This window comes from Sinohyriopsis cumingii, chromosome 15 (genome assembly GCF_028554795.1).
Source record: "Sinohyriopsis cumingii isolate HCF-2022 chromosome 15, ASM2855479v2, whole genome shotgun sequence".
Taxonomy (NCBI): domain Eukaryota; kingdom Metazoa; phylum Mollusca; class Bivalvia; order Unionida; family Unionidae; genus Sinohyriopsis; species Sinohyriopsis cumingii.
In genome coordinates, this window is record NC_142975.1 from 134,527,040 (window position 1) to 134,546,654 (window position 19,615).

At 34.5% G+C, this 19,615-nt stretch overlaps 1 protein-coding gene and 1 long non-coding RNA gene across 6 annotated transcripts in view; one reads left to right on the top strand and one right to left on the bottom strand.

Moving 5' to 3' along the window:
* Nucleotides 1–19,615, bottom strand: part of LOC149782819 (uncharacterized) — a 281,237-nt gene that overhangs the window by 43,830 nt on the left and 217,792 nt on the right. The window lies entirely within an intron of this gene.
* LOC149782820 (uncharacterized) overlaps nt 1–19,615 on the top strand; it is a 62,088-nt gene that overhangs the window by 10,562 nt on the left and 31,911 nt on the right. For 3 of the 5 annotated variants that reach the window (XM_089934345.1, XM_089934344.1, XM_089934342.1), the window contains 3 exons: nt 14,433–14,525; nt 15,797–15,889; nt 17,292–17,384. In XM_089934345.1, coding sequence (XP_089790471.1) covers nt 14,433–14,525; nt 15,797–15,889; nt 17,292–17,384 — 279 coding nt within the window. Of the gene's footprint in view, nt 1–12,863; nt 13,245–14,432; nt 14,526–15,796; nt 15,890–17,291; nt 17,385–19,615 lie in introns of those variants that run through there. The other 2 variants (XM_089934346.1, XM_089934347.1) reach the window with 2 other exon arrangements.

Consider the following 19,615-nt stretch of genomic DNA (forward strand, 5'->3'; position numbering starts at 1 on the left):
ATCTCCCGCCTTTACTGAACTAATTTGCATTCTGAAATGATGTTGTCGTCTTGAATAAATGCTGTCGACCATGGCATAAGCACGAGACATTCATGAGTTAGTTCCCCTCCCTTAAACTTTGCAAAATGTAAAAACTCAAAAGTGGTGCTTCAGTGTCAATGAAATATGTATGCATGTACGAAGTAATGGTGGTAGAGCTAAGTCATTGTAGCTTATTTTCATTTTACAAAGATTCAGAAGACGAGGCGTTTCTAATTAATTTCCAAATGTTTTCTGCGTCTGAGAAAATTTTAAACTGGAAAATGCAGAATAAAATGTTATCACAGGCAGGTTCCACATTTTGGTTTGTTCACTCTATTCCCCTTTTTTTCAAGCGTTTGTTGTTTTTTCTTTCTGAACTAACTCAGCCATTTGGACGAGAGAACGAAGGTAGTAATCACTTGTTCAGAAAAAATATTTGCTATTGCTTTTACCTGCAGAAACCTAGGTACGCTGAGAAAATTATATGTATTTCCAGTTTATAATAATACTGTGAAATCTCTCAAGACCGAAATTAATCAGGAGGTATTTAAATCGCCTGTTTTGAGAGTTTTGTGTTTTTGAGGGCTACGATTGTACATGTTCATCACGATTTTAATACCTATGTATGTGTTTCCCTGTCGTGTTTTGGTTTTGCTCTTCATGGCGGTGGACTGTTCAAAGTCTATTTTATGTCTACATCTGCTGATTTGTATGAGGTCAGTTTAAAACAAAATAGTTACAAGAAAAAAAAATCTATTAAAAATAAAATACCAGTACACGAAATTACTTCTTTTGGTCTTCAGAATAAAGGGTTTGCTGCTTACTGAGTTTAGAGTGTATTCTAATTAAAGACGTATATATTCGTGACCAGAAATCTCATTCATTTTCAAAGGGATTTCGGATTGCTGAGGGTCTGGTCTCGAGAGGCGTCAGGAATTTTGATTTTTATTTAATTCTGTTACAGTGACGACCTACAAAAAATATGATCCTTCTGGCGCGTGCTGGTTAGGAGGTAGATATTTAAGGAAGAAGTTATTCAGGTCGGACTTTGAAGAACGGTAAAATATTATATTGATAGCAAATCATGAATTATGAAAAGAAGTATTCCAGGTAGTTGTCAAAGGATCAATGCTTATTGGGATCTCCTTCATCGGAGCAAATGCGTATGAACAGTCATCGTAGTTTTGCTTGGGTGGGTAAGCTAAGCCCTATATTATATTTGTATACTGAATTGTCATTCCTGACTCCTCGTACAATAAACACAATGAAACGGGTCACTCTCCACGAAGACAGCCCATTTTCTTACTTTCTTGTTAGTGGGACTGATGAATCTCTTCTATCAAGATTGCAGTCAACGCTGGAAAGACTTATACGACTTGGAAATCCATGCTAAAGATAACTTATCTAGTTTACTGTGGTAGCGACAACTGTAATTAACAACAAAAATATTGAATACATATATTATTTATTTTACAACAGAAAACCAGCAGTTGCGGATTCTCTTGTCCTGTAGGATATGTCAACAAAACCGCATCAGATGTGTTCTTCAGTGTGGACATGTAACCTGTTGGAACTGCTCAGAGCTTTTTCTCAACTGTTCCTTTTGTGGCACTCCGATTAGAAACAGATATCGCATCTACCTACATCCTCCATATTAAAATGAACGGCATAGAGAGTGTTATATTTTGTGGATCAGTCTTTTTCACGTTTGTAAACAATTGCATGAATCCGAAGCATTTGTACGAGAAACATTCGTGGCATACAGAAATTCGAAGGCACGTTTTAAAGTGTACTAATAATCACCAAATTACATGTGAAGGGTAATCAGTTCCTGAAGACACTAAATCTAAATTCCTATGTTGGTCCGTTCGTTATTCTCGTAACAGGTACGTGCCATTTGTTTAATAGGTGGAATGATGTTTTGCCAGTACTTGCCGTGCTATGGACATGCCGAGGTCTTCCGTCTCCTCCAACTAACCTGGTCGAATGTGCTTAGTGTGTGTTGATTGAAACGTTTGGAGTGCTTCCATATTTCTTAACAGGTGCAACTTGGGTACGAAACTTACCAAATACTGTTGCATGTAGAGAGTGTACAAGCATTCTGAAATATCTGTTAGGGTGCGAATAGAAACTTAAAATATGGACTAATATGCATTGAATTTGGTTTATTTCGAGAAAAATTAAGGAATATAATGTTGAACGGGGAACAGGATTTAAATTTCCTTGTCCATTAGTCCTAAACTTTTTCAAAAGCATGAATGCAACGACTGAGTTATTTCTTGGATTGTACTTGTGCATGGGATATATCAAAAGGCATCTGTTTTGGTGCTTTAATATTTCCTACGGACGCCCATTAGTGTCAAGTGAAAGAATACAGTTTGGTTTTTTTTTTACGTCATTGCATGAGAACGAGATAACATTCCGTTATAACGAGATAACATTGCATTATAACAATATATCATTGCGTTATTACAAAATAACATGGCAATATTTCGAATTAAGATAGAAATTCATGTCTGGTACATACGATTTACGTTTAAATTGATTTATAAAACATGGCAGATATATTGGACATTTAGATATTATTGTATTTTACATAAATGTTTCACAAACATATACATCAGAACGTTTAGCATATACTCATCAAATCATAAAAAGCAGACGCACACCACAATGAAAACTGAAGAATGTTTGACTGCAGAGGAAGAAAAATATGACCGATCTTGTTCAGGTAGCCCCATTAATTTAGAATGAAATGAAGCAGTAAAGAAAACTCATAGAAAACTCAAGTACCTTTGTATTGTTCAATACCTTCCGTCTAGGTTTCCTGTACTTGTGATGATTCCCTATAATTTTTATTCCAAGGGCAACTGAAAGCAGGTTTCAATTATGTCTTCTGCAAAGGACGTTCAGCGGTTTCTGTGTAGCGTAATGAGAACGTTTGAAGAACAAGAAAGGTAAATAAATTGAGTACATGTAAATACTGGTCTGATTATGACACTCATTTCATACAGTATATCCTTGATGTAGATTTCGAATATCAAGAGACTGTTTTATTCCATTTTTTTAATCAAGTCTTTTATAAGTTTAATGACTTGTAAAAAAGGTCAAATTGGTAATGATGATTATGTTTCCACTTTGGTAAAATTATTGAAGTGTGAGTTCTAAGAACGACACAGGAAAAGCCTGTCTCCAGTTTACAGACCATCCAATCTGCTATCACAAAGAAGCCACACGTGATAGATTTAATCAAGGTAGAAATTACAAAAAGGAGACAGTTGGATATTGAAAATATTAGGAAAATTGTCTCAAATTACTAAGGCAGTGCTTGTCGGTTTTTAAATAAATAATATCAGAATGCATGTGAATATGTATAGCAATCACTGTATGGTATTTTCTCAATGTAGAAGAAGTTTTCCATAAATAGTTCAGATTTCAGGAGTTCTTTTATGGTACATTATAAGACTAGACCGTACATGCCTCCTAGATCATAACATATTGTCTATGTCTGAAACTTATTTTTTTTTCATTGAATGTAATATATGTTATTATTTTCGTTTCGGGTGTTACATTTGATCAAATGTGTGGCATACACGGTATATCTTGTGTATTTACTAGTTATCGCACGAGAAAATAATAATGCAGAGAGTCACAGGTTATATTTGGCAAAAAGATGTAGTAATGACAACTGGTTAAATATTCTCCGATCCAGATTTTCAACACTTATGATACTGTGATCAGTTAATGATGATGAGCTGCAAATGCAAATAGAGGTTAAAGGTTACACGTGTCCTTGTCCTTTATACCAAATTTGACTTCATGTAATGTCAGAATACCTATTCCATGGGAGGTCTTGAAACAAGTAACTGTTTTAATCCATACTGAAACGTATCTACTGTACATGTACCACACCCTGACTGTTCTGTTGTAAAGTTTGCATAATTAGCATAATTGAATGGTATATTATCATATTCCATATTTATATTTTTCTTCCATGGAAGAGATTGTGTTGACATAGTGGTACAAAGTCTCTTGAATAAGTTTTGTGTTGTTATTGGAATTGTTTCATTTTGTCATTTTCATGTTGAATGTTATTAATGTCGCAAGAGGCGAAAACTTATATTCGCTTTGTCCGTCTATCCGTTTGTCCGGCCGGCGTCAACTAGACGAAATAGTATTTTAAAGTGAAATATTAGTGTCTACCTTTTTGTATCCTTACCAGACATGGTACAGAACGTGCTATGGATAAATATATCTGGAGCACTTTGTCACAGAGTCAAGCCTGACCAACACCACTCTTCCACACTGGTATTTGATTTAGTTTGGTTTGGTGTTTAATGGCACAGAAACACAAGAAGGTTATTTAACATCGAATCAAGTTAACTGAAGTGCCTTGTCACAGTATTGATAACTGTCATGTAATGAAGACTTAAACGACATTCACTGCCGGCTAGAAATATTATTAACTTGTTTCTAGTGATACATGTGATCCACAGAGATTAAAGATAAGATGATCATAATGGCGTTGACAACGAGTCAAATACAGTAGTTGATTTAGATTTTATTTCCAGAAAGAGATTTTGTCCGTGGAAGTAGGGCTGTGAAAAACCACGGAAAACTTCACCCGGGTACCCGTTGCGACGTTTAACGGGTAACCGGGTACACGTTAGAACATGAAAGACATTGTGGAAATAAAATCTAAATCAAGTACTGTATTTGACTAGTTACCCCACTGTCAAATTTTCACAAACCTTGATTGTTGTAGGGTAACGAAACGAAAGAACTATTTGCATGATTTTGCACATTGTTTACCACACTTTATCCAGTGTTTCGCATTCTCTTTTACGCATTTTACCAATTCACATTTCGCATCTTCACATTCGCACTTTACCCACGCCCGATGGGAGACGGCTGATAGTCTGTCGACGGAGATATTTTGTTTTCCTGTTGTACTTCAAATTGTACATTCGAAACATACATGTTTCTGTTTTAAGGTGTCAGTATACGTGAACGTGTTGTGTTTCCTATCGACTGATGTCATATGATTTGTGAAAGTCTCAAATACTATTTGAAGTTTGTTATTATGACTAAATCAAATGTGTTGTTTTCACGTCTACAATGGCTTGGCATACAAACACGTGTTCTTTATTTTAGAGGAATTATGACATACAAGTCTTTCAACAAGCTTTCTCCAGATTATATATCTAACCTAATTGAACTTAGATCATCAAATACTGAGCGTATTCTCTGATCAACAACTAACAACAATCTCCGAATTCCATTGTCAAAAACCATACAGTACAATAGCTCATTTACTGTATCAGCACCTATCGTTTGGAATTCCTTAACTCTGATGATACTTAATTCAAATTCCTTGCTTCAATTAAAACATCATTAAAGGAATTCTTACTTGACCAGCTGGAATGATCTATTAAAGCCGCCCAATAGGGAACCTTATCATTGTGTCCAGATATAATATTTGCATGGATATACGACTTCGGTTATGCTAAAATGTGTATACCTGTGTATAGCATGTTGTGTGTAGTATTTATTGTTTATGTATCTGTTGACCAGTATGGTCACAAGTATTAATTCATTTTAAAATCTATGTGAGTACATGTGCGATGATACCTGAGTGTGTGTTGGTGACATTAGTTTCTTCATATTTTTTTAATTTGTTTTTAACATAACCGGTTACAAACATTGAGGACCACATGGTAGATGAGTCTTCCATGAACAAATTTGTTATCTTCGTTAAATAAAGTTATTATTATTATTATTATTATTATTATTTACTAAGCGTCTCTTATGACTGACTTTTCAAAATGTAACTACAAGTTACAAACCCTTAGCTGGGTTACTTTATATTTAGTCCCACTTCTTTTCTATGTAAATCTTTAAAACCTATTTATCTGTATCTTATCGTTTACACCACTGCAAAAGATAGGTTGACGGGTATTTGGAGACTAATTTAAAGCATCATCCATTGACTACGAAGTTAATGCATGGACATTTTGGAGATTATTGCTAGTTCCACTGACCTGGTTACAAATTGGGAAATTCTATTTGGCTGGAGTTGATAGAACATAACGATTTTGATTACAAAATTACAAAGCAATGAATTTTACTCAGAGGTCTCATATGATGCCAATCGATAGTCGTCAACCTTGCCTTTTATAATCTACCTTTATAAAGTATATATGACAATCGAATACATTTCTCTCGTTAGTGATTATATACTACCGTGAAAAACGTGTAATGGTACTCAGCTCGGACGTTTACATAGGCCAGAACGGATCGCATTGCCAAAGTGCTGCCACAAGACCAAAAGTATAGGGTATTCCAAATGAATTCCAGTGGTGTCCCGAATGAAGTCCAATCTTGAAATTGCTGATGTGCCATTAGCTTTTAAATATCACAGTGATATAGTCGAGAATGTCATGTATTCATAATAATCCCCAAAACAGTGATTTTATCCTAAAGTCAATGATCACTTTTTAATTCCTAATTGAAAGAAAGAAATCCTCTCGAATATTAATTGAACACCTATGAAAGACTGAAACTACTACAAGTGTTTAAGATAGGAATGATTAATTATAACATAAACAACCCCAATATAGAAAACGACGACATAATAAAAGAATCAGAATAAGGTTCAAAAGATAATTTCCAGAACATTCTATCTTGTAAACAAGGTCAGGTCCTTTATTGCAGTTTTAGCAGCCACCCAGTGATGAACAAGGTAAAGAATATAATATCCAAATAAACATGCTTGCAAACGAAATGACATAATGAAGTTCGAATCCACATTCATGAACAAAATTAGCTATTTAATACGTTGTTTATAAATGACCCTTGCCATACATACTCATGAAAAAGGTATAAGATTTAAGGTTGGTTGCTCTATATCTATTACTTTCTAACACGTATATCTTTTACTGTATTAATAAAATTCCAGAGACCTGTTATACTATTCAACATCCTATAGTTTATATGATGAAGTTATTGTGATGCGACCCTGGCCTGCATGGAGAGACTTACTAGTGGAAGAAGGCGAACTTACTAGTGCAATCTTCATTGGTTTTTTAAAAAAAGAATTCGATTGGGTTGTCCATTCGGTGCTCATTATAAAACATTTAGACTTCAAGTTTTCTTTACACTTAGTAGCTTGGTTCACGACTTATTTCAATAAAAGACCCCAGGCTGTTTGCACGGGTAAATATACTTCGGAATCAAGTCATATTTTAAGTGGTGATCCTCAAGTATCCATATAAGGGCCTTTTCTTCTTGTAGTGTTTATCAATGACGTATCCTTGTATCTAGTTGTATTCATCTGGTAAATCTATTGACTCCATTGAAAATAAACTTCAAATTGACCTCAACAATATATCAGTTTGGTGTCAACAAAACAGAATGCATATTAATGTATATACGACGAAACGTATGACAATCGGAACAAGGCAGCGCCTAGTGACTGACATGGATTTGTCCGTGACTGCAATTGGCTTAGAAGTGTCTGTCAAAATAAACATCTTTTTGGTATCTACATCGATCAACATCTCAGATGGAATACACATATCGATCACGTATGTGCAATGGTAGTCAAAAGACTAACTCTCTTACAATTACAGTCAAAATTTCTACCTCTCCAGTCGCTTGAACTTTAATTTTCGGGATGCATAATACCACTAATAGGTTACGGTGTACCATATGGGGAAACACATCCAATTATAATTTATCCAGAAGTGACAAGCTCCAGAAAAGGGCTGCCCGAATAATTCTGAAACTTTTATTATGATTCCCTCAAATGTTTTGTTGTCATGTTTATAATGGCGACCCATACAAATACGTATTATTTATTTTAAAGGAATTATGACATGTAAGTCCTTAAAAGATCTTTTTTCCAAATTATATATCTAACCTAAATGAACTAAGATCATAAAAACTGAGCGAAATCTCCCATCAACAATTAAAACAACGATCTCCAGACTCCGTGGTCGAAAACCAACCAGTACAAAAACATTTACTGTATCAGCATGTACCTTTTGGAATTTATTAACCATAACGATATGTAACTCAAATTCTTTTGCTTCGTTTAAAACATCATTGAAAAAAGTTTTTTCTTTACCAGCTGGAATGACATATAAAAGATACCCAATAGAGAACCTTATCATTGTGTCCACAAAAATGATGTGCATATTTTATTTGATCTATGTATATACAGCTTAGGTTGTACTGAAATGCACGTACCTATGTATTTTATAGTGTTTATGTATCTGTTGACAAGTATAAACACACATACTAATTCATTTTAAATCTGTATGAGAACGTGTGCAAGGATACCTGAGTGTGTCAAGTTGACTTTTGTTTTCTTCTTATTTTTTAATTTAAAAAAAAACAACAACATATTAGGCTATAAAAATTGAGGACCACGTGGCAGATGAGTCTTTCGAGACGAGATGTGTTATCCTCGTTAAATGAAATTGTTTTATTATTATTATTATTATTATTATCAGCCAAGTGTTTCTTATGACTGACTTACTTATCAAAATGTAAATACAAGTTTTTGAATATTAACTGAGTTACTTTAGATTTAGTCCCAGTTGTTTTGTACGTAAATATTTAGAACATGCTTCTCTGCGTCTGATCATGTTCACGAATGAAAAGGGTAGGCTGACGGTTATCTTTAAACTAATTTAATTTATTGTCCATTTACTAGTACGTTAACGTTTTGACATTTCGGAGAATATTGTTGTCCTACTGACATGATTAATAAATAGGAAATTCCATTTTGCAGAAGTTGGTAGAACCTGAGCTGATAACGATTATTTTGATTACCACATTACAAAGCAAGACATATTACTTCCAATCGATAGTTGTCAATATTGCTTTTTATAATCTATTTTTATAAAGTATAATGACAATTGAATACATTCTTGCGTAACTGATTATATACTACCTTGAATAAGGTAGTAAATTGGTGCACATCTCAGACACTTATATGAGCCAGAACGGACCGCAATTCGGAAGCTCCGTATCTATAATAAAGCATAAATAGATATGCATTAATCTAGGACAACGGCCGCGGACCGTATGTTGTGCACCTCTGACATGCGTGAGTATATCTTTCTTGCGCTTGTGATAGCGATATAGATCACGATGGAAATATTGCATGCCATCATGCAGCATAAAAACAAATAGAAAAGAAATACCAGTTTGGCTCAGGCCAAATAGGTTTTGGATGCCATACATTCTTTACCTGTCAACCCTGTACTGACAAAATAATGGCAATGAGTGCAAGATAATAATTAAAGTTTAATGCTGAGTGTCTAATCTTACGTTTGACAGAGGGCCTAAACAGATCAAATTCTTAAATACGAGGGCCTCATTAGCAAGAACAGTTCCTTAATTAAAATGCTTATTTTCAAAAGGACTGCCTGCATGGCCGCGAACCGCTTCGGTGACCATGTGGTTAGAGCGTCCGCGGGAGGTCGTGGATTCGATCCCCTGCCGAGTCATACCAAAGATTTACATTCATTAAATACGATACCTGCCCGTCTTCTACCTTGATATATATATATATATATATATATATATATATATATATATATATATATATATATATATATATATAGCGGCTTGATATTTGAGACAGATTTCTGAAATAGAAGAACGACAGGTACAGATAGAGATAGAAAATATTAAGTCGTTGATCACTAGAAGAATGTTTGTATTTGCCGGTAGGTGCGATATTATTTATTCTCTGATTTGAATTGACTTTAGAGCAAATCTTGCATGGCTCAACGAATAACAATGGTATGGTTAAAATTTTGTTTGATTCACGTGATTCGAAAATGAGATTGATCTTTTCTTTCAATTTATGTTATACTTCCTGGTCCGTTGTAGCTTTCTTTGCACATTATCTAGTGTGTATCATTCCTAAATGTGATAATGCATGGGTAGGAATGTACCCTTTATATTAGCATCTAGGGACGCTTCGCCAGATTGGGTACAATTTCTAAGCCTCGAGTTACATAAATGAGGTGTTGTTGTTGTTTGCAGAATTTGACGAAGCAATTATGCATGTGAAGACATCTAAATTGTTCATCAATTTGAGATGTGGAAAGAATTAGCGTTAGTTTTAAAAGAGATTACATTTGGTATCTATTAATTTACAATAAATAATATAATTGAAGTTCTGGGGGTAAGGCACTAACATTATCATAAGCTGTCTCCCCCACATAAACACACATCAAAATAAAGAACAAACATTGGGATATTCTGCTTGCCTCTGTCCGTCTGTTACGGTGGTATATTTTGCCGGTGGTACATACCAGGGTACGTTTTCGCTCTACCGGTACGTCGGTAGTAAGTAGTGAAAATAAAGTACAGATCAATCGTGTGACGAACTTAATGATAATGACTGCATGTTTTCATTTTACATGACAAAATATTTTGATTTGTTTTCAAAATAGTTGAATGTGTCACATAAAAGCTTGAATATTACAAATATATTATAGATTTATGATCTTTTAATCGTATGTTTGACACGTATTATGTATGTCAACGTGGTGGCCAAATGGGATTTTGTCAAAGATATTCCTGTCCAAATCCATCTGTTTAAATTTTTTGAAATAAAATAGATGGAATTTTAATTTATTTACTATGCTAGTGCATTAAAAACGTGTATTTGTTTGCAAGACTGTGAATCATCTTATGTTTTTTTCAGCAGGGCAAATTGTCTTCTGTTTCTAACTTTACGTAATTCCCTATGTCCCATAAATATTCTCTCTTTTTGTGAATAAGTATGTTGTACATTAACTGGATTTTACTGGCCATCTCTGATAAATATTTTGCCCGAGTGTTGACATCCTACTCAAAGTTCCCTGCTGATCGTATCAACAGTGTAGCTGGTACATTGTAGGCTCCAGTGTCAACACTTCCTATTTTTATCTAGATCTCTAATGGCAACATAATATATTTTGCAATGTGCTACTATAGTATAAGCTTAATCATCCTACTTTAGTTACAGTTTTTAAGTTACAACAGATATAGTCCAATGAATCAGCCCCAAACCTGTACTGATATTGAGTGACCAGTTAATAGTCTCGCCTATTCTTTAAGATGTGCAATTCAGTGCAGACATTTATTTCCGTACACATGGGTGTACGTTTTAGACTTTTGCCGTTACTTCTCGTGGCTGTTGTGTTACGGTCAACTGAAGGGTGATTTCGGTAATATGTACAGAATATATAAGTATCGTATCCTATTCTTTCAAAAACTATGTTAATACATGTATTATCATGGTCTTGTAGAATCCAGTGATAGCACTTTCCATTCTCTTTACTCTCTCTCTCTCTCTCTCTCTCTCTCATACTCTTATAAAATTATTCTCTCATATTCTTATAAAATTAGTAGATTTCATAATCATTCAGCAATACAAGGAATATTGTTAATTGTCAGAAAATAAAGTATGTTGCCTTATCCACCAACCTCCGATCTATGCACAAAGCAGTTTGGTCGCTGATGCTCTGAAGAATGTTAATTCTTGATTATACACTACAGTAACTTCTAGCTATTATTAATGTACAAAATGTCTGCAATTTTTCGTGCAATTATGGCAAGATTGTGAAAAGAAGTCAGTAATGAGCATCAACATTAGCGTACTGTTTAAAATATAAAAGAAAATGCTCTCAGAATTAATAATCCGTGCCTAATGGAAATAAGCACATCATTTAAAAAATGTTGCGAAACACAAGGTAGGTTTTATTGATGACTCCGTTGACTATCATATATACTGAGTGCACATGCACAATTTAAGACGCATCTTTCTTGGCAATCAGCTTGAGAGGAGGTTATTAGCCATCTTGTCAATAATCCAGGAACGTCGGTGCCACAATGGAAGACTTTGGGTAATTTGATGGTGCTTTCTTTTATTAGAAGCAGTCCTGGGTGCAAAATAAACTACATATTTCGAGATAAGAGAGGAATCTCTTTTATCTACAAGAGTTTCATCTGGATCTGATTGGAGGCTGAAATCTGTCCTTTTCCTACCTTGTCCTTTGATCAAAGTGGAGAGGAGTTTACTTTGGTACAATCCTTTCTATTTCGTTGGGTTAACGTTGTGCTGAGAAGACCTAATTATTGTCAAATTCTGAGTCTTGGACTTAGTGCAAACTCATTTTATGAAAGTTTTAGAACTCTCAGGTATGATTTCTGTTTAAAAGTTTGGGCCAAAATGGTCATATTTCCATTGACGTTTCAGGCAGCTTCAATAAAAATCATATAATCAAAAATTATATTTAAATATAGAAACATACATGCTCGCACACAAACTAGCGCAAACTTAACGGAAATAAGACAACTCAACCTCACATATTAAAGGAAACAAACACACGTATTCCGATCATGCAACAAGGAACAGTGCGAATGACTGATGTGGAATATACCTTGATTTTAACCGATTATTTTTGTGCACTAGCCGAAGCGAGTGACATGCGAATAGTAACAAAATAATCACCAGGAGGTACTGCAGACTGGAATAAAGATTAGTTCCTGGATCCGTTCCAGGATACCAGAGTATATAATAAGTACCTGCTTGAGACGTGTATTTCAGTCGTTATTGACTTGCAGGCTGTATAACATGAACACCGTTGTCACGACAGCTTCACAGAATCACACGAAATTTATGCATTTCGTGGACCGTTGAGGTATGCAAGTAGACTTTTAATTGTTTCAAGCAGTAATGCTTTCATCAACATAAACGTTATTTATAGGATATGTAATATTTGTAAAATGTTGATAATTAATACCCTGTTTTGCAAACTAAGTAAATAAAATTCTTTTTTTGTAAAATATGACCGATTCAGTTGTCGAGTAAAATCTTAATATTTTGTCAGGATCATAATTTCACTATAGAAGACATTTTGAAGCTGATAATTATTTAAATTATATTGAATGAAATGAAACTGGGATAGCATATATCGTGCTACATATTCTTGATAATATTAAAGATGTTTGTTGGTCCCTAAATACTCGCCATCATTTAAGGACTCTCCTCATGTTTTTAATGCTTCTATTGCGATTTTTTAAACTTTGTGTTAGAGGCTAATTAATATTCAGGTGATATTTAGGGATGTCGTAATGGACCTGGAGTTCGTCCCAGCGCTGCCGCAGTAGACTGCAAAAGGTATTGAAATCGTGAAGGGCTGTGATGAATCAAGGTAAATAATTAAAACATCTTATCGCATTTTCAAATGTTGTCGAACACGAATATCTATGCAATATTTGAATGCATTTTAGAATTGTAAAAGTTAATTGTTTTAGATAAATTTAAGCAATAATAACACGGTCCACAATGAATCATTGTGTAATCTTGTCATCCAATTAAAAAGAACACGCTCGTTCAGTGATCGGAAAGACACCGTGCATAAAATAATGGTCCTTTTCTTTAGTCTCAGTCGCGCCCTAAACGATTCCTTAAACATATGAACATCGGCTATTACTAGTCACCAACGGGAACTGCTGGGAAACATCCAGAAAATAAATATTGCAAAAATTGACAAACAGGGAAATAACTTAGTCTTAAGGTATAGGAGTGAATGCATATCACGGGGTAATTGGGTGTCAATATTATTTGAATCAAATCAAGATGGGCTTAAATTACATATTAAAATCTACCTGCCTAAATTGATTGTGGAAAAGACTAAGGCCTCTAATGTAGGTCAGATTATATATATATATATATATATATATATATATATATATATATATATATATATATATATATATATATATATATATATATATATATATATATATATTAGGAATTATTATTAAACCTGGTATTTCAGTTTCTTATTTCTTCTGAATCTGATATAAATTCCATTTGAAAACAAATATTCGTTTACAGTTTCACAAGTATATACCATTTCAACCAGTATCAACTTTGGAAATGGATATTAATGATTGTGATTCAAAGCACACAAAACACATGGCATAACCACAGTCGGAAGAACCTCTACCTTTTCCATCATATCAAAATAGAAACCTCTAACACAATTCGCCGCCATGAATAAGTATATTTGGAATTACTTTTATTCTTATGGCAATATATGGTGGCAGAAGGATACAATTACAATCGGAACATTTTATGGCCTTTTTGTCGTAATATATTGTGCACTCTGACTGAGGGGAGTCACAAACAATTCAAAATTATGTGTATTTCTACAGCTACTTCCAAGGGGCCCCGAGTGGCCGAGTGGTCTAAAGCACTCTCCGTTACGGATCACTGCATATGTGCACTTGACATTTTACTTTTGACTTATTTAAAGCGCATGTATTAACTGACGAAACTGGTACATATTTATGATGAAACTTGAAATGAATATTCACAATATTTCCCATTGCAGATATGGAGGAAATTCATGATGTTCACTTAGGCTCAACCATTCCCTTTTGTGATGATGAACTAATGGTATGGATCATGCTGCCAGAATTACAAGGTAAAACTTTTCTCTGTAACCATGACAATTGCGCTGAATGCCAGAAAGCTTTTCCAAAAGGATTTACATTCATGTGGAGTTCATATTTAGACAACAGCGAGGACAAGGAATAATGTTGTCATAGTATTGTTTGTTCCTATGTACGTAAGTTGTCAAGAGATTTTATATACACACGAGTGACAGAGGCATTGTCACATGAGTGACAGAGGATATGGACTTTGATAAAGGCAGACTGGACGATTAACACCATTTTCGACTTCTTGAATATATATTGCTCCAACCCAAACATCACTTGCTTCAAAAGTCAGTTTAAATGATTGGCTGAAATTTTAAGTTGTAAGAACTGGCGCCCTTTTAAGTTTGGCTATCAACTTATCAAAAGCCTCCTGATATTTTTCAGTCAAAAGAAACTTGTTTTTCTTGCTAAAGAAATTTGTCAACCGTTCAGCAATTATGGAAAAATTGGACCAAAATTTTCCGAGAATATCCAGTCATACCTAAAAATCGAATTAGTTGCATTTTACTAACAGGCATAGGGAAGTCAGAGATAGCCTTCACCAAGCATCTATAGGCTTAACTTGTCCATGTCCCACGATATGTCCTAGAAATATTACACTAGCACGGTAGAACTCACTTTTGGATAAATTAATTGTCAAACTTGCGTCAATGAGCCTGTCAAAAAATTTCCAAATTGTCCCTAAATATTCTTTCCAGGTTTCGTAGATGATGACATCATAGAAGTAAGCATCACAATTACCGAGACCAGATGTAATTATATTCATTAGACGTTGAAAAGTACTTGGCGACCCTTTCATTACAAATCGCATTACTTTATATTGATAAAGTTCATCTGGAGTCACGAATGCCGAAATATTATTTACTCTTTACGTTAGTGGAATTTGCCCAAATCCTTTCAGAAGGTCAAATTTGGTGACAAACTTGGCATTTCCGATCTTATCAATACAGTCATTGATTCTTGGTAATGGAAATTAATATATTTTGTCACAATGTTCACCTTCCTATAAACAATGCACATACGGAAAGTTGTATCTGGTTTCGGAACAAGTATACATGGTGAATTCCGGCCACTTTTACTGGGCTCTATGAAATCATTCTCCAGGAAATATTGAATTTCTCTCTTCAAGTATTCCTGTTTAAGAGGATTCATCCTGTATGGGTAATGTATCACAGGTTTGGAATTAACAATTTCAACGTCATTGAAAATACTGATGAAACTTGAATAGAATATTCACAAATAGTTCCCATTGCAGATATGGAGGAAATTCATGATGTTCACTTAGGCTCAACCATTCCCTTTTGCGATGATGAACTAATGGTATGGATCATGCTGCCAGAATTACAAGGTAAAACTTTTCTCTGTAACCATGACAATTGCGCTGAATGTCAGAAAGCTTTTCCAAAAGGATTTACATTCATGTGGAGTTCATATTTAGACAACAGCGAGGACAAGGAATAATGTTGTCATAGTTTTGTTTGTTCGTATGTACGTAAGTTGTTAAGAGATTTTATATATAGCGAGTGACAGAGGCATTGCCACATGAGTGACAGAGGAAATAGACTTTGATAAAGGCAGACAGGACGATTAATACCATTTTCGACTTCTTGAATATATATTGCTCCAACCCCAACATCACATGCATCGGCTGACATTTGGAGCTGTAAGAACTGGCGCGTTTATAAGTATGGCTTTCAACTTCTCAAAAGCCTCCTGATATTTTTCAATCAAAAGAAACTTGCCTCTCTTGCTCAATAAAGTTGTCAACCGTTCAGCAATTATGGAAAAATTGGAATAAAATTTTCCGAGAGTATCCAGCCATACCTAAAAATCGAATTAGTTGAATTTTACTAACAGGCATAGGGAAGTCAGAGATAGCCTTCACCATATCTTCTATAGGCTTAACTTGTCCATGTCCCACGATATGCCCTAGAAATATTACACTAGCACGGTAGAACTCACTTTTGGATAAATTAATTGTCAAACTTGCGTCAATGAGCCTGTCAAAAAACTTCCAAATAGTCCCTAAATATTCTTTCCAGGTTTCGTAGATGATGACATCATAGAAGTAAGCATCACAATTACCGAGACCAGATGTAATTATATTCATTAGTCGTTGAAAAGTACTTGGCGACCCTTTCATTACAAACCACATTACTTTATATTGATAAAGTCCATCTGGAGTCACGAATGCCGAAATATCATTTGCTCTTTCCGTTAGTGGAATTTGCCCAAATCCTTTCAGAAGGTCAAATTTGGTGACAAACTTGGCATTTCCGATCTTATCAATACAGTCATTGATTCTTGATAATGGAAATGAATATATATTTGTCACAATGTTCACCTTCCTCTAATCAATGCACATACGGAAAGTTGTATCTGGTTTTGGAACAAGTATACATGGTGAATTTCGGCCACTTTTACTGGGCTCTATGAAATCATTCTCCAGCAAATATTGAATTTGTCTTTTCAAGTATTTCTGTTTGAGAGGGTTCATCTTGTATGGGTATTGTATCACAGGCTTGAAATTTACAATTTCAACGTCATGGAAAATATTGTTTGTTCTTGTAGAAACATCTGGAAATAAGTGCTCATATTAGAAAAATAACTGTTAAAGTTGAGATATATGTGTATGTACACTTCACATTTTACTTTTTGACTATTTTAAAAGCGCATATATTAACTGAGGAAACTGGTACGTTTTTCTGATGAAACTTGAATAGAATATTCACAAATATTTTCCATTGCAGATATGGAGGAAATTCGTGATATTCGCTTAGGCTCAACCATTCCCTTTTGTGATGATAAACTAATGGTATGGATCATGCTGCCAGAAGTACAAGGTAAAACTTTTGTCTGTAACCATGACAATTGCTCTGAATGTCAATAAAGTACCTCTGGAGGACTCCATTTTCTCATAAGAGTTCCATTTGCAGTAAAATAACAGACAGGAACTTCAGTGGTTTAAGTTTCACTAATGGCCTTTTGAAACAAACAGGAGATCTCGGGATCTTTATCCTGTTCGACGACAAGTTTTTCACCCTGTTTAGAATAAAGAAAATGAGTAGTTAAAAGAGGATCACTGTGATTGATACCTTTGATTTATTCAAACAAGTAATGAATGTGACCTCATCAAAAGCCTTAGCATTACATGTGTCAGCTAAAGGAATGCTTTCCTTATCATCATCATTCTCAAGAGCTTTCTCTGCCATAGCTCTAGTATCTGCACAAGCTGGGTATAAATCAGGGAAATCTTTTTCAATAGAATCTAATTTATATTCCAAACAAGGCTTGTCAGTTGCCAGTGGTTTAACCACAACCTTGTCTCCAGCTAGATCGTTGACTAGTAATAAAAGAATGCCCTCAACGGGTAAAGCACACACATTTCCGACTGTCACGGGTCCTGAGACTAAGTCTGTTGACAAATTGTCATAATGGAGAGGAACATTAACATAGCTGCACTCTACTCCCCGAATAAGAACACTTTTAATTGAAAAAGAATTCTCAGAAAAAGTCAAAGTTTCTGACAATAAAAGACCTTGAGAAGCTCATGTGTCCTTATAATTGTAATAGGGATGGGATTGGCCAAATCATCCAAGAGTGATATAGAACCCTTCGATATCAATGGTTCATAATTCTCCACAACAAACTCAGACTGGGGTTTATTAGACCGAACAAATGTATTGCTTTCAATACATGACCGTGACCTTTATCTCTTAGAAATAAGAGCATTTGGAATAGGTCTGTCTTGATTCTGATGCCTATTTTTCAATTTGTAGCAATCAGAAATAACGTATCCTTTCTTCTTGCAATAGGTACACGTAGAAGAGACAAGGATCTTTGTTCAAGATTATCTGAAACTTGATTTTTAAAACTTGTGTCAGATTGAGATTTAGAAGGGCTTGTATTATGCTGAAATACTTTTCTGCCAAAAGACTGTTGAGTAGAAGTCTTTTTTACAAAAGGAACTTTACGAGTTAGAGAATACTCATCAGCAGCACATGCAGCATTTTCCAATGTTTCGATCTGATGCTCGTCAATATAGGTCTTAATGTCACTATGGACACAGTGCTTGAACTGTTCAAGTAATACAAGTTGTTTGAGACTTTCATAACCTTGTTCAACTTTCTTGGGTAAGCACCATGTATTAAATAACTGCTCTTTTTCTCTAGCAAATTCAACATGAGTTTTTCCAGCTTCGTTTTTTTAGTTTCTGTATTTTGCCGATAATTCTCGGGGACTAACTCATAACCTATCAAGATATAGTTCTTAATTACATCATAGTCTGTACTCCGCTCTAGTGACAGTGAATTATAAATACCAGAAGCTTTACCAGTGAGTACACATTGTAGTAATTGAGTCCAGTGCTCTCATGACCACTTCAACCTTTCAGCAATTCTTTCAAAACGAAGAAAATATTGATCTACTTCTTTTTCAAGAAAAGGATGTACTAACTTGACATTTCATGATACATCAAAAGTAGGCGAGTGTTTTACTTTTTCCAGCTGTAATTATTTTACGCGAATTTGAAATTCTCTTTCATCCTTCTCTCTTTGCATTTGCCATTGTCTTTCTCGCTCTTCGCTCTCTTTTTGCAACTGCGTACGTCTTATTTCCATCTCTTTCTGAAACTGCATTTGTCTTACTTTCCTCTCTCTTTCCATTTGTATCTTTTCTCTCTGAAACTAACCTGTCTTATCTCTACTTCCAACGTTTTAAGCTGTACTTCCAATTTCAAAATATCCAACCACTTCTGGGTAAAATAAAAATTTCTCTACCTTTGATGATATTGAAAAAAAAAAAGCTTGCTGTTTTCACTAAAGATTTGAAAATTGTAAACTAAAACTTGGGATTTAAAGAATTTAAAAACTAGGAGAATTCAATTTTAAAATAACAAAGTTTTCTGAAATATTTTAGCCAAACTTCACAGATCCACGGACGAGCATCTTAATTTTCTGTGTTATGTGTCTAGGCTTTCATAAACAGTAACAAAGAAAAAGTGAAGACAACAAGCTTTGTAAAATTTAACAAATAATTCATTTCCCTAGAAAAAAAAGGTAAAAGTAAAAAAGAG